Source organism: Microcebus murinus, chromosome 20, assembly GCF_040939455.1.
Source record: "Microcebus murinus isolate Inina chromosome 20, M.murinus_Inina_mat1.0, whole genome shotgun sequence".
Classification (NCBI taxonomy): domain Eukaryota; kingdom Metazoa; phylum Chordata; class Mammalia; order Primates; family Cheirogaleidae; genus Microcebus; species Microcebus murinus.
The window spans coordinates 24,906,684-24,920,266 of record NC_134123.1 but is presented as its reverse complement, the minus strand read 5'-3'; the positions used below and the strand labels follow the sequence as shown (position 1 = coordinate 24,920,266).

Sequence of the window (13,583 nt, the reverse complement as noted above, 5' to 3'; positions counted from 1 at the left end):
ATTGAACCCCATATATGCTATGGGTAACTGGAACTGTGGAAAATGAAATCGTGGATAAGGGGAGACTACTGTAAATGTTTGTTGCATGGATATAGGAATCCAGCACCTGTGCTTCTACGCTAAGTACTCAATGATTCTATTCATTTAGTCCCAGCCACCCCCATAGGCGCTTATGATCTGAGATGTAGACTGGCTGCAGAGGACATATAGCCAAATAAAAATACAAATGGTCTGTAAATGCCCAAATCACATCCCTCTGCCTTCGTTTATTTCTGTTTGCAGGTTTCTAAGTTAGGTTGGTTTCAGAGGAACCCTAAAAAGGAAGGTGGTTCTTTTTTCCAGCCCACTTGTTCTAATTGCTTTCTTTTCTGTTATAGGTTCTTCTAAACTATAGACGTAGGAGACTTCTTTCCTTTTTGTACCTCAGTAAGGTTTCTCAGGGGTGGCCGAGCAACCCTGGTATAAAAGAGGCAAATGAGAGGATTGTGGACCTTTATGAGCTGCTGAATCTAACATTCCCTGAGAGGTGCAGCCTGGATACTGCCTGCTCCCCAGGGTCTGTGGTCTCCATCCATCAGTGATCACATTGTTCATGCCCTTTGGCAGATGAACATGTTTTTGTGTACTCCAGAGTGTTCTGTGTGCCTGAGAGCTCCCACAGTCTGGGACCTCTGTTTGACCCTGGTGGAAAGATTCAAGTAAAGCAGATCAGGTTGGGGGTTGTTTGGGCTTGGGGATTCTGATGGGCCCCCTTCTGGGAAAAGTACGTTCTCTTAGAATTCTTCAAGTACTTCTATCAAGAGGAGAATAGAGCAAGCTCTATCTTAGGCACTTTCTCCTCTAGCTGGTGTTCTTTCTTGTAAAGAAACTGAGTCACACAAGGACTACTCTACCTTGCTCATCTTCTGCTGTTTCCACCATTTGTTCTTTTTTTTTTTTAATCTGCATTTCTTGTCAGTTACAACCATTTGTTCTTAGATAACTTCCTGTGTCTCAAGGAAAAAGACAAACAGCCTAACCAAAGCCAACGCAGGATATTTTTGAGCAGGGCCAGATTCTGGGCCTCTCCATTTCCCATTAGATTCTGAGTCTTTGCTCATCACACTGTATGGGCTGCTTGGATGAGGTTGCTCTCCAAAGCTGGGTCTGGTAGGCCTCTCCCCAGTAATAACCGCCCAGCCAAAGGGAAAGGTCAAAGCAGGAATGTTGTGTGCTGTGTGAACAGGGACAAGAAGAGACAGGAAGAGTGCCTTCACTTTGGTTCTGGTTTAACATCATTAACTTGATTTATTAAGAATCAGCTGGAAGTGCTACTATGTCTTAGTTTTCCATATGTCTCAGCCCTTTCTGGCATCTTGAATGATGCCTCCTGTCCTAAGGAGCTCTTTTGTCGCTAATGCTACCTCTCTGTAATGGCAGAGTGGGAGGGAAAAGGACTGAGTTTTCTCAGTGCCAAGGATGTTCCCTTTGCCTGACTCAATGCAGTGCCAGCAGTCGTGTCTGATGCTGCCATTGGGGAGATGAGAGTTGGGGGTGCATGTAACCCCTAGGGCAGAATTGGCCACGACTGGGGCTTATTCTGCGGCTAGCCTTCGGCTTGAGGCTGTGTTTTTCCAAGACTGTACCTCAAAAAAAAAAAAAGAGATAGCTGGTGTGAGAGCTGAGGCTCTTATGGTTAGTCATTGGGGGTTAGCAAGGGTCAGGTTGTGTGACAAGTCAATTAGCAACCAGCAGTACCTCGCTCAGCTCCTGCTCTGTGAGAAACAGCATCTTCCTGCTGATTCTGCTCAGACTAACTTGTAGATTTTCTTCCTGTGATTATTTCCTCAATTAGGTGACTGTGATCCTATTCCATGTGTTAATTCATTGATTTTTTGGCTTCATTTTATCTGTAATGTTGGAGTTGGTGCAGTCATAGAAACTTGTAGAGTTCTGTGCTTATTCAACCAGAACTCATTATCCAACTCCCCTGGATGTCCTGCGCTCTGCTTCTGAAATCACTAGGGCAGCAGCTTTCTTCCTCTGATTTTTCTTTGCAGCGGGCGCCTCCCAGGTCAAATGGAATAAAAAAAATGCTAACTGCCTTGCCACCAGCCATGATGGTGATGTACGGATATGGGATAAGAGGGTGAGTAATCTTCCCCCCCCCACCCCAAGTTGGTCTTTGGTCCTTTCTAGAGGTGTGAAGAGCATGTTATGCGTCCCAGGACTTGAGAGTCCAGGGGACCCTGTGCAGCATGGTAAATGGCCTGGCCATTTTAAGCTCATAGTACCAGATTACATTTGCTTCTCAGTCTAATTGATGTTGAAGGAAGATAGGGAAGTGAAGCATTATGATCAGTGGTTAAGAAAATGAACTTGACCTGACTTAAGTTAGCACCCCATTTTGCTGCCTTCTAATTATGACACCGGGAAATCCACTGTAACTTATCTAAGCCTCAGTTTCCTTATTTTCAAAATATCATTTTGGTGAGTGTATGTATCATTTAAGTCAAGCCTTGGGGACTAGGCACTCTTCTAGAATGCTTAGTAGGCTTCCTATCCCTGGCCGTTTACAAAGTGAAAACTAGTTCTAAGGTGGCTACCATCCTGAATACTTCTGACATAGATCACTGAGCAGGCTACTCATTATGCTCAAATTCCCCCTTACAAGTCTGGACATCCCACCAGCCTCAAAATAGCCTGCAGATCAATCATGTATTCTCACTGCAGCCGCCCACTTACTGATAAGGCATGAAAAGGGGGCAGGTCCCGGGCTGTGGCTACAATGTAGAGTCTACTGAAAGTTTGATGTGTTGGCCTCAATGAGGACACAGGGCAAAGGCCTCCCTGCACCTTACTGCTGTGCAGTCAACCTCTGGAAGACCTGGGTGTGAATACTGCTTCCTGCTTTGTGAGACCTGAGGCTAGAGATCTCAGCCTTTGTGGAGAGGGCTTGTCCAGGCATGTCCAGGCACTATTCCTCTTTTTGCAGGGCTGTTGCCATACATGTGCAAGAGAAGAGGGAATTGAAGAAGAGATGGGTGGCTGATACTGTCTGCTGGATTGGCTCCAGCACCCACAGGGGAGCAGTGTGCTGGCTGAAGCCCCCTCGTTATTAGGTAGCTCGTAGGTGACAAGGTGATTTCATAGAGCTTGGATGGCTGCATCTTCTACATGTTAATTTTTGTCTTCTGTGGAATAGCCATTTTCCCCTTTTCTTTATTTTTTAAATTGGTGATTGGTTTTATTCATCTTGTTAGTAGACTAGCACTTTCTAGTTTACTGATTAGAGACTAGATAACTAATAACTAGTAACACTGACTTCCCTCAGCAAGCCTTTTTTATCTATTTTGTTGAAAGAATTTTAGTTTTTTTGTTCGTTTGATATTGATACTTAGGACTTCTGCTCAGTGAGTTGTAGAACTTGTTGGTCATATCTTCACTTCTCGTGTCAAAGCAGCACTGGTGGCAGCAAGCATCACAGGCTTAAAGAAGTATAATGTCAGTAGTAACACTGGATCTTCATCCAAACTTGTGTATGACTAATAATATTAACATTTACTAAGTGTTTATTGTGTACAAGTGTTCTAAGAGCTTTATATATATTGATTAATTTCTCTTTATAACTAACCTTATCCCTGTTCTACAGATGAGTAAACTGAGGCACAATTTGCTGCCAGGATTTGAACCTAGGGGGGCTAGTTCTGGAAACTGTACTCTTAATAAATGAAAAAAGAAAAATCGTTTATAATTCTACTACCCAGAGACAAATGCTAACATTTTGATGTTTTCTTTTCTGGGTGCTTTTTTAAAACTTGGTTTATTATATTGTATACATAATTGTGTATGCTTTTTTTCATTTAGTATTATAACAGATGCATTATCCCCATGTTATAAGCTCTTAGTATAATTTTCTGTAGCTGTATCATAGTGTATCACATAGTTATAGTATAATTGATTCATTTTAATTATTCCTCACTTATTGATTATTTAGGTTTCTGGTTTTCTAGTGTTTCAAATAACACCAAGATGAACATTTTTTGTATGTGAAGCTTTTTGTAAATTTGGATTATTCCCTTAAGAAAGGAAAATTTTAAGTGTCTTTATAAATCTTGCCAAATTTTTCTGAGAAAGTTGTGGTATTTTATATGTATGCCAGCAGTGACAAATGCAGCCTTGATAGCTTTGAGTATTATTTACAAATATCTTCCAACTGGGCAGCTTAAAAAAAAATCTTGTTTTAATGTGTATTTCTGAGGTTTCCTTCTGAGTTCATTTTATGTATGCTTATTAATTATGTGTTGTTTTCTTTCATGATGTGTGTTCATTCTCCTTTGGGATCTTAGTGCTTTGTCACTTTAAGATTGATGCTTTTATGCTCTTGGTTGTGGTTGGATCTCTTTGGATGTCTCAGCTCTTCTTCTTGGGTGATTGTGAGGAAGGGAAGGGGGACTTGTCCGACTGCATCCACTACCTGTATCCTTCATTAAAGTCGTGCATCAGGCAGGAGCAGGAAGCAGTTAGGCTCACAGGCCCATTTACAAAGCATGTGGAGAGCTGGATAAGTTTTTTGGTGTTATTTGTTCGGCTTAAACAAAACAAGTTGGAATTTCTAAAGGATAAAGGCAGTATCTAGTAGTATCCCCACTCAGCAGACTGTTACGTGGAAGACATTCAACTAGTTCTTTCTAAATTGACAATGCTCAGTGCTAATCTCTTGCAGAAACCCAGTACAGCAGTGGAGTATCTAGCAGCCCACCTCTCCAAAATCCATGGCCTGGACTGGCACCCAGACAGTGAGCACATTCTTGCTACCTCCAGTCAAGACAACTCTGTCAAGGTGAGTGACGCCCACGGGGGCAGTTGGAGGAGCTGTGTTTTGGAGGCATGAGGGACAGCACTTTGGAAGGAAAGCTATAGCGTGTTAACATAGTGTGTGTGTTTCATGGGTACACATGCTTCTTGGGGATCTGGACACGGAAACCTGGTTGTGTTATGAGGGCAGAGTGATGTAGCATTTATCCAGTATGCCTCTTAGAATTTGTTTAGAAGATTTTCTTTGTTCCCTCTGTGAAAGGATGTCGGAGACAAAAGCTTTTAGGAAGGAAAAGAAGTTTACTTGCAAAGAAGTTGCAAGGAAGTCAGATATACCCAACAGAGATATAAGTAAAGGAAAAAAAGCCCACAAATTTTGAAGGTTACCAAGTTTACAATTAGTCTGTTCATGGTGGAAAAACAGCAGTTCCTCACCCTCATTATCATATCTGCAAAAGTTATGACACTCTCACGTCAGCATTGCAAGAATCCAGGAAAGACTTGTTTTATCAGGGATTCTCTAACTTACAGGAAATGCATAAGTCTTTATGTGTTTCAGTGACCCTATTGTTTTTGGTTTATCTCAGAGTACATGTTTTTTTTTTCTTTTTCTTTTTTTAAAGAGACAGGGTCTCCCTTTGTTGCCCAGGCTGGAGTGTTAGCATGATTATAGCTCATTGCAACCTCAAACTGCAGGGCTGAGGCAGTCCTTCAGCCTCAGCCTCTGAGTAGCTGGGACTACAAGTGTGTATCATCATGCCCACCTAATTTTTAAATTTCTTGTTGAGACGAGGTCTCACTGTGTTGCTAGGCTGGTCTTGAACTCCTGGCCTCAAGGGATCCTCTTGGCTTAGCCTCCCAAAGTGTTAGGATTATAGGCACAAGCCACCGTGTGTTTGTTTGTTTTTTCCTTTCCAACTTTTACATGTGATGTGCACCCTTGAGCAGAATAATGGCAGGGCAGAGTCATCTGTGGTCCACTAGTTCCTCCTTGTGGCAAGACTCTGTCCCTAAGGATAGGGATTTGACCACTGACGTTAGTTTAGCAATTTTGGAATTTGGTGCCATTTATTTAATGCTTTGTTGTATTTGCATAGGCATGCATGACATCTTTTTGGTATGGCTCTGCACTTATTTCAGTAGTTGAGTTTTTTTAATGGCATTTATTTCACAAATGATCTTGCTTGCTTTCTTCTAGTTCTGGGATTACCGCCAGCCTCGGAAATACCTCAATATTCTCCCTTGCCAGGTGCCTGTCTGGAAGGCCAGATACACGGTTAGTGACCCACCCTACCTCTTGCTAGGAAACTTCCTCTTGGGGTTCCAGACTCAAGGAGCCCGGGGACATTTTCTCTTATTTTCTTTATGAGGCACTTTTCTCTTTCTGTCTTGGTTTAGAGGTGGAACAAATGTGATAATGACAGCATAAACGCTAACTATTTAAAAATGTATCTTTGGAATGTTAGGTAGGTATCTGCATTAAAATTGCTGACCAAAGCTTGGCAGAAAAGATACTCACTAATGGGGGGGGGGGGAGTTGGGAGGTTTGAAGTCATTGAATTGTGGCAGGAAGAACTCTGGCTTTAGATTCAGAAGACATGGGTTGGGGGCCCTGTTCTGCCATCTCATATTTGTGTAGCCTTGGGCAAGCCATGTGATGATTTTGAGCAGAAATTTCCTCCTCTGTATAATGCGAATAATAATTTTTGCCATGCCTTCCTTATTTTTATTGTGATAAAATTCACCATTTTGGTTGGGCATGGTGGCTCACACCTGTAATCCTAGCACTCTGGGAGGCCCTGGGCGGGCAGATTGCTCAAGGTCAGGAGTTCAAAACCAGCCTGAGCAAGAGCGAGACCTCATCTTTACTATAAATAGAAAGAAATTAATTGTACAACTAATATATATAGAAAAAATTAGCTGGGCATGGTGGTGCATGCCTGTAGTCCCAGCTACTCAGGAGGCTGAGGCAGAAGGATCCCTTGAGCCCAGGAGTTGGAGGTTGCTGTGAGCTGACGCCACAGCACTCTAGCCCGGGCAACAGAGTGAGACACTGTCTCAAAAAAAAAAAAAAAAAACTTCACCATTTTAAGTGTACAATTCAGTGGCATTTAGTATATTCACAATATGCCTTCCTTTTGAAATACTGTATATGAATGTGCTTTATAAATCAAAATGCTACAGATGGGGTAGGCTATTATCAACCTTCCAGCAAGTTTTCTATTGCCACATTGATAGCTGCTAATCAGAGAGAATATATTTCTTTCCTTTAATGTCAGTTTGAAAGCAAGCACAGGGATGAATAAAGCTACCGTTTTGTACATTAGGTGGTCACCCTCAAGCATTATGGAGCAAAGAAGCTAATTTGAGCATTAAGTTGCTTTTGTAACTGGGATCACTTTCCAAGAAATCAGACATTGTTCTTATAAATTAATATCTCTGGAGTAATATATTTGCTTTTGTGTTTAAAAATTAAACACAAAAGTCCAGGAGTGCTACCAGAAGAGAAGTGAAGATATATGTGCTGTTATGTGCCTATGGTTTATTCCTTAAAAAACAGAGTCTAATTATCAACCAAATGGGCCCTTTAGCTAGCAGACTGGGTGCTGCTAAGTAAGACACATCAATCCTGAAGTTAATAAAGTTTCCCTTTGAGTGGTTGCAGTATGCTGGGCAGTGGGAAAGTGATCTTCGTGTGGATGGTGTGTTCTGGTGCATTTCCACATGGCAAGGAGTATGTTTGCTCCTCCAGGGTTTTCCCTAGTCAGCGTTGCCTGCTTGTTCTGGGAACACACTCAGTAACTCGAGAGGGAACTCATGGAAAGCAGCTAGTATGTACCAGTGCATAGTAGTCAGAGCCATTTGCTTATTTCAGAATTTTAAAAGTTCTCCAATCATTTGGCTCAGCCTGATTTCTTACTTACTGTGGTCCCTTCTGTAGGCCAAGAGAGGAGTGGATGTGATGGTCAGCTTAAAGTATTTGGTATTTGTGGAAATTTTCCCCAGATGGGTTGAGGCCTTGCATCATCAAGTTTATTTTAGTTAGGAAGAATTCCAGCTTTGGAAACTCAAGACTCAGCTATTTCTCCTTGGAATAACCACCTGCTTTTCCCTTTCTTGCCATAGCCTTTCAACAATGGATTAGTGACCGTGATGGTTCCCCAGCTGCGGAGGGAAAACAGCCTCCTCCTGTGGAATGTCTTTGACTTGAACACCCCAGTGCACACCTTTGTGGGGCACGATGACGTGGTGCTGGAGTTCCAGTGGAGGAAACAGAAGGAAGGTGAGTGGGAGAGGAGACCTGCTGCCTGCTTTCCTTCTGAGCTCTCCTGCACAGCAGGATCAGTCACTGTTGCCGAGGAGTCCAGTAAGGAGGACGCAGAAACAGGGCTGGGCTTTAGAAGCCAGTCAGGGGGCCACTGCCTTTAATTATGGGTGGGTATCTGCTGTTCTTCTCCCAAGTTCCTTCCTCTTCTCTGATTGTCAGTGTAGACTCTCCTTTGGAAGAAATCTGTTACAGTAAGATGTTCGTAGAGATCTGTTTTTGGATTCCAAAGACTCTGGGCTCGCTATCTTGTTACTTGTTGACAAAGGTGACCCAAAGTGGTCATTAGTGCTGTCCACCGCATACCCCGAGTTTTCTTCACAAACACCTAGTGGCATTTTACCTCCTGTACCTGTGAAGATAGGTTTGACCAAATGACTTTCTTCGATCATGACAAATGAGCAGAACTTCTGCACTCTCTTAGGTTGAAGGGTGATGAGCCGGTGTGCAGCGAAATGCTCCCTTTGCCTCTACCATGGCAACTGGCAGAGCTCCAGATGGAGCTTCCCTCCAGCACATCCTGGCATGAGGGCGAGGTAGAGATGTAGAACAAGCCAGAAGTCCTTGCTTTAAGCCACTGAGCTTTTGAAGTTGTCATTGCAGCTTTATCTAGCCACCCTCACTATTGCAGGTCCTAAGTGTAATGGGAGTCAGTGGCCTTAGTTTCTCCACCACCTCACCACACAGGTTGAGATGCAGCCTCTCCTTTCTTGAGATCTTATTGTCTTGAGCTCTAGATGTTTGACAAAACAGAGTCTATTTCTCAATGTTTCCATATTAGGGAAGGAAGGCCAGGCAGGTGGAGTGATGTGACTTGTCTGGGCTCCCAGGAAAGGTCTCTAGTGGACCTGGGATCTGAGCAGTCATCTTCTATCCCATTTGTTTGTGATCCTCAGAAACCTCTTCCAGGGTATTTACTGATGGGGCTTGTTTGATCATCTACTTAAATTTCCTTTTTTCCAGAATCACTCTTGTTTTCAGAAACATGAGGCTGCCTGGTCTTTATCCCACCAATTGCATGCATGGCTTTTAGATTTCAACTTAATTGCTTGCATCTTGCCATAGAAAATATTAATAGATGGTGTAATTTCCTCACAGTCTTGCAGGGAGGGGTTGCACTTTAGTTTTGTATGGACATAAAAAGTTTTTAGCAGCCTATATTTAGTTATGTCATCTTTAAGCTAATGGGGTGAATTGTATGAATTGGAACTGTCCAGCTAGTAGCAAAATTTTGAGTACAAGTTACAGGTTTTTTTAAAAAAATTCTTTTTTATTGAGAAATATATCATGTATCTAGAAAGTTATGTAGAACATGTACAGTTTAAGACATAATTATAAAGTTAAATCTGTGTAACCACCATGAAAATCAAAAAAGAGAACAATGCCAGAACCCCCAAAGCTTTGATTACAATCCCTTCCCTTCCTCCAGAGCACTACTGTGCTAATGCTTATGACAGCAACTTCTGTGTGTTTCATTTATGGTTTTATCACCTATTTATGAGTCCCTAAAAATAGTTAAGATTTGCTTGCTTTTGAACCTTGTATAAATTTAATACCCTGCATATATTTTTATTCTGATGCTCCTTGGGCTTGTGTCCCACTAAATCCATTGAAAATTTAACATATTGTTAAGTTGAAAATGTGTTTAATACACCAAACCTACTGAACATCATAGCTTAGCCGAGGTTACCTTAAACATGCTCATAACACTTACATTAGTCTACGTATAGTTAGGCAAAATCATCTAACACAAAGCCCATTTTATAATAAAGTATGGAATATCTCATGTAATTTATTGAATACTATGCATTATGCGAGAATTGTGGTGGTTTCCCATCATCATAAACTCGAAGAATCATAAGTCAAATTCGTTTTTATTGGACCACCTCATGCTTTGATTTTGATTTTCATGTGGTGAAGGATCTCTCAAGAGGTAGGAAGAGAATGAGGATGTTGTGGCTGAGGGAAAAGGAGCTTCTTGAAGGAAATGGTAGTTATTGGTTTCATGTGTTGCTGAAGGATCAAAACACAGAGTAAGAGAAAAGCATTTAATTGAACAAATAGGAAGCTATAGGATCATTATAACAGGAGTTCCAAAAGTGAATGGAGGATAGAAACTGGATCGTAAGGTAGCATCAACTGAGGCAGCATGTGCCGGTTTTGTGAATGAAGTTGCCTTCAAAGGCAAGGAGTAGGCCGGGCACGGTGGCTCACGCCTGTAATCCTAGCTCTTGGGAGGCCGAGGCGGGCGGATTGCTCAAGGTCAGGAGTTCAAAACCAGCCTGAGCAAGAGCGAGACCCTGTCTCTACTATAAATAGAAAGAAATTAATTGGCCAACTGATATATATATATAAAAAAAATTAGCCGGGCATGGTGGCTCATGCCTGTAGTCCCAGCTACTCGGGAGGCTGAGGCAGAAGGATCGCTCGAGCCCAGGAGTTTGAGGTTGCTGTGAGCTAGGCTGACGCCAGGGCACTCACTCTAGCCTAGGCAACAAAGCGAGACTCTGTCTCAAAAAAAAAAAAAAAAAAAAAAAAAGGCAAGGAGTAGAAATAAGCAGTGGACAGAGCTTGCCGCCCTCTCTATGGGAAGGCAGGAAGGAGATGTGAGCATGAGAGTCCAGGACTTATGGGCCCAGGGAGTGTAAGAGTAGGAGTCGGTGGGAGGTCAAGGATTGAGTTTGGGTGTACCTTTTCTTCAAAATCAGGGGCATGAAAAGAGGCCAGATGTAGGGTCGTAAGGTTGTTGATGTGAACATGAGGTTGGATGGTGGCACCTGTGGCAGGCAGTGGTTCAGAATAGTTGCTGTCGAGTTAGCTGTGCCTAGGGACATATGAAAACAGTGGGTTTTAGTTGAAGGTATTGACACAGGGAAGAAACCGTTGAGGAAGAGAACTGGCCCTCGTTTCACTGCTTAGTCTCCCTGCTACCTTGGACAGATCATGTTCTCTGTTGCCTCAGTTTTTCCATCCATAAAGTGAGGGAATTAGATGAAATTATTTCTAAATTCTTTGTTCTCTGAAGATGGCCATGAAGGAGATTCTAGATACTACATAATTACCCCAGAATGTTCTGATCTTTGATAAGGCTCTTTCCTAAAGTACCCTGGACCTTTTCAGAATAATTTCCCTCTGACCAAATCTAGTATGTGAAAATATGAATATTAAGGATTAATTATTCATTTTATAAAGAGATGCATCACTTTACCAAAAAAATTCTTTTAAATGGCAAGATGCCATGATGCATTTAAAACAATTCATTTTATAAAAAATGTATTCATCCTCAGCTCCTCAAGAGCATATCAAAGTAAGAACATTTGCAGAGGTGAAAGTTTAGTGTGACATTAAATCCCAGCATCACTCTTTACCTGCTAATTTGTCAGTTATTATTTTACTTCATTTAAGTTTCTGCTCAAATGTAATTTCATCAGAGAGTTCTATCTAAAAATAGCTCCATCATCAGTCTTTGTCCTCATCCTGTGTTATTTTTTATACCAATTATTTCCACTACTAGATGTTTCATGATATCTTAATTTGTCTGTTTCCACTAGTGGAATGTGAGATCTACATAAATAGAGATTGTTTTATTCCTGCTATAGTCCTGGTACTTAAAACAGTGCCTGGCATATAGGAGATGTTCAATAAATATTTGTTGGATGGATGAATGGATGAATGAATCTCACTCTATTGCGACCTGTAGTAAAGTGGATGTTGAATCCAGAAGAATTTCCAGGATTCTAATTTGGTGATTTTTAGGGTCCAAGGATTACCAATTGGTTACGTGGTCCCGGGATCAGACCTTGAGAATGTGGCGGGTGGATTCCCAGATGCAGAGGGTATGTATTCAATGCACTTGTGGAGGAATGTAGCTGGATGCACTAGAAACTTAACCAAGAAATGAAAGATTCAGTATTTGTGGGAGTTTGAGGTTACATGAGAGACATTTAATGTGTACTTGCTGGTGGGCTGAGTATGTATATGCCACACTGAGGCTTTGAGGTCTTTAAGAGCCAACTTCAATATTCAGCACTTTAAGGCTGAAGAGCCTGTGTCTCTCCTGTCCTAGTATAAGGTGGTATGGAAAGCACACTGAGCAAATGGCCTGTGAGCTTCATTTCTTTCTCTTACTCTAAATGGGCTTCCCTTTTACTCTGGTGAAAGGTAAGAAGCCTACCCTTGTGCTCTGCATATGTTCAGAGCTCTCAGCACCTGTGAACAACACTACTTCTTTGAAGCTTTTCCTTATTTTCCTCCCATAAATGCTATCTGTTTCTGCTATGAACCACAGTGGTACTTGGTGTGAACTGCTTTTATGACCTCTGCTTTGCCCTGCCTTGTCACCAGGCTCTGTCCTCTCCCAAAACACTCGGCACACTGCTTTGCAAAGAATGGACAGAAAATGCTGGTTAAAATTTCAATACTACTTATATGAAGTCACTCTGGAGCATTTTAGTCAAGTCTTAAAACCTTATTGCCTTTTCAATCTCTTTTCTCCAAAAGGCACAATTTGCACCAAGTGCTTTGAGATTGTTATTTTTGCTGTTGGGTTAGCTGAATAACTCCATCAGAGCTTACAATTTAATTTTTTCTGAGGCTTGCATAAAGTCTGATGGTGATGACAAATTTTCAGGGCTGAATAATAGAGTCTGTTATCCTGTGTATTTAGCCAGAGAGTTGGTGATGGGTAAAATCTACTTCGATTGTGTCAGTTCTTAGCTGACACATCTCTATCCTTTGTCATTCCCAAGTTTAAGTCAGAATTCTTTAATCAGACACAATGATCATTTCCACTGACTTCTTTAGACCTACATCTTCTACCCTTTGTTACAGCTTTGTGCAAATGACATATTAGATGGTGTTGATGAGTTCATCGAGAGCATTTCTCTTATGCCGGAGCCAGAGAAGACGCTGCAGACTCAAGATACAGATCACCAGCACAACTCAAGCCATGGGGAGGAAGAAGGTAATATTTCAAAATGATGTTTCATGTTAAATGCGCAGGTGCCACTCTGTGCATTTCAGAGTGTGGCAGATACCCAGAACTGCTGTCTGACTCCCTTTCAAAAACATTTACCTATGTTGATCTCCTCTCTCCTGCCAGCCTTAAAGGAAGATCCCCCTAGCAGTGTCCTGGAAGAGAGGAAATCAGATCAATTGGGCTTGCCTCAGACGCTGCAGCAGGAGTTCTCCCTGATCAATGTGCAAATCCGGAATGTCAATGTGGAGGTACTTAGTGTAATGAACTGTCTCTCATGCTTGCCAGTGGAACTTGTAGGAGAAGGGACTGTTTCACCAATGATTTTAGCTAGAAGATAGCTTTGTTACTTTAACAGGAAGGCCTCTCTGCTTGCTTTTCTATTCCCTAGGTTTTCTAAAGAAATAGGTGTTTCACAAATGCAGATTCTAACCCTGTTTTTTTCTTCTGTGATGAGCTAAAGGATAAACTGATGCTCATATACCT

The 13,583-nt window shown here is 41.8% G+C and overlaps 1 protein-coding gene across 2 annotated transcripts in view; it reads left to right on the top strand.

Moving 5' to 3' along the window:
- WDR59 (WD repeat domain 59) overlaps window positions 1-13,583 on the top strand; it is a 65,175-nt gene that overhangs the window by 20,887 nt on the left and 30,705 nt on the right. For both annotated transcript variants that reach the window (XM_012772489.3, XM_012772491.2), the window contains exons 7-13: window positions 2,040-2,128; window positions 4,706-4,822; window positions 5,996-6,073; window positions 7,924-8,080; window positions 11,879-11,958; window positions 12,953-13,085; window positions 13,224-13,348. In XM_012772489.3, the coding sequence (XP_012627943.1) occupies window positions 2,040-2,128; window positions 4,706-4,822; window positions 5,996-6,073; window positions 7,924-8,080; window positions 11,879-11,958; window positions 12,953-13,085; window positions 13,224-13,348 (779 nt within the window). The remainder of the gene's footprint in view (window positions 1-2,039; window positions 2,129-4,705; window positions 4,823-5,995; window positions 6,074-7,923; window positions 8,081-11,878; window positions 11,959-12,952; window positions 13,086-13,223; window positions 13,349-13,583) is intronic.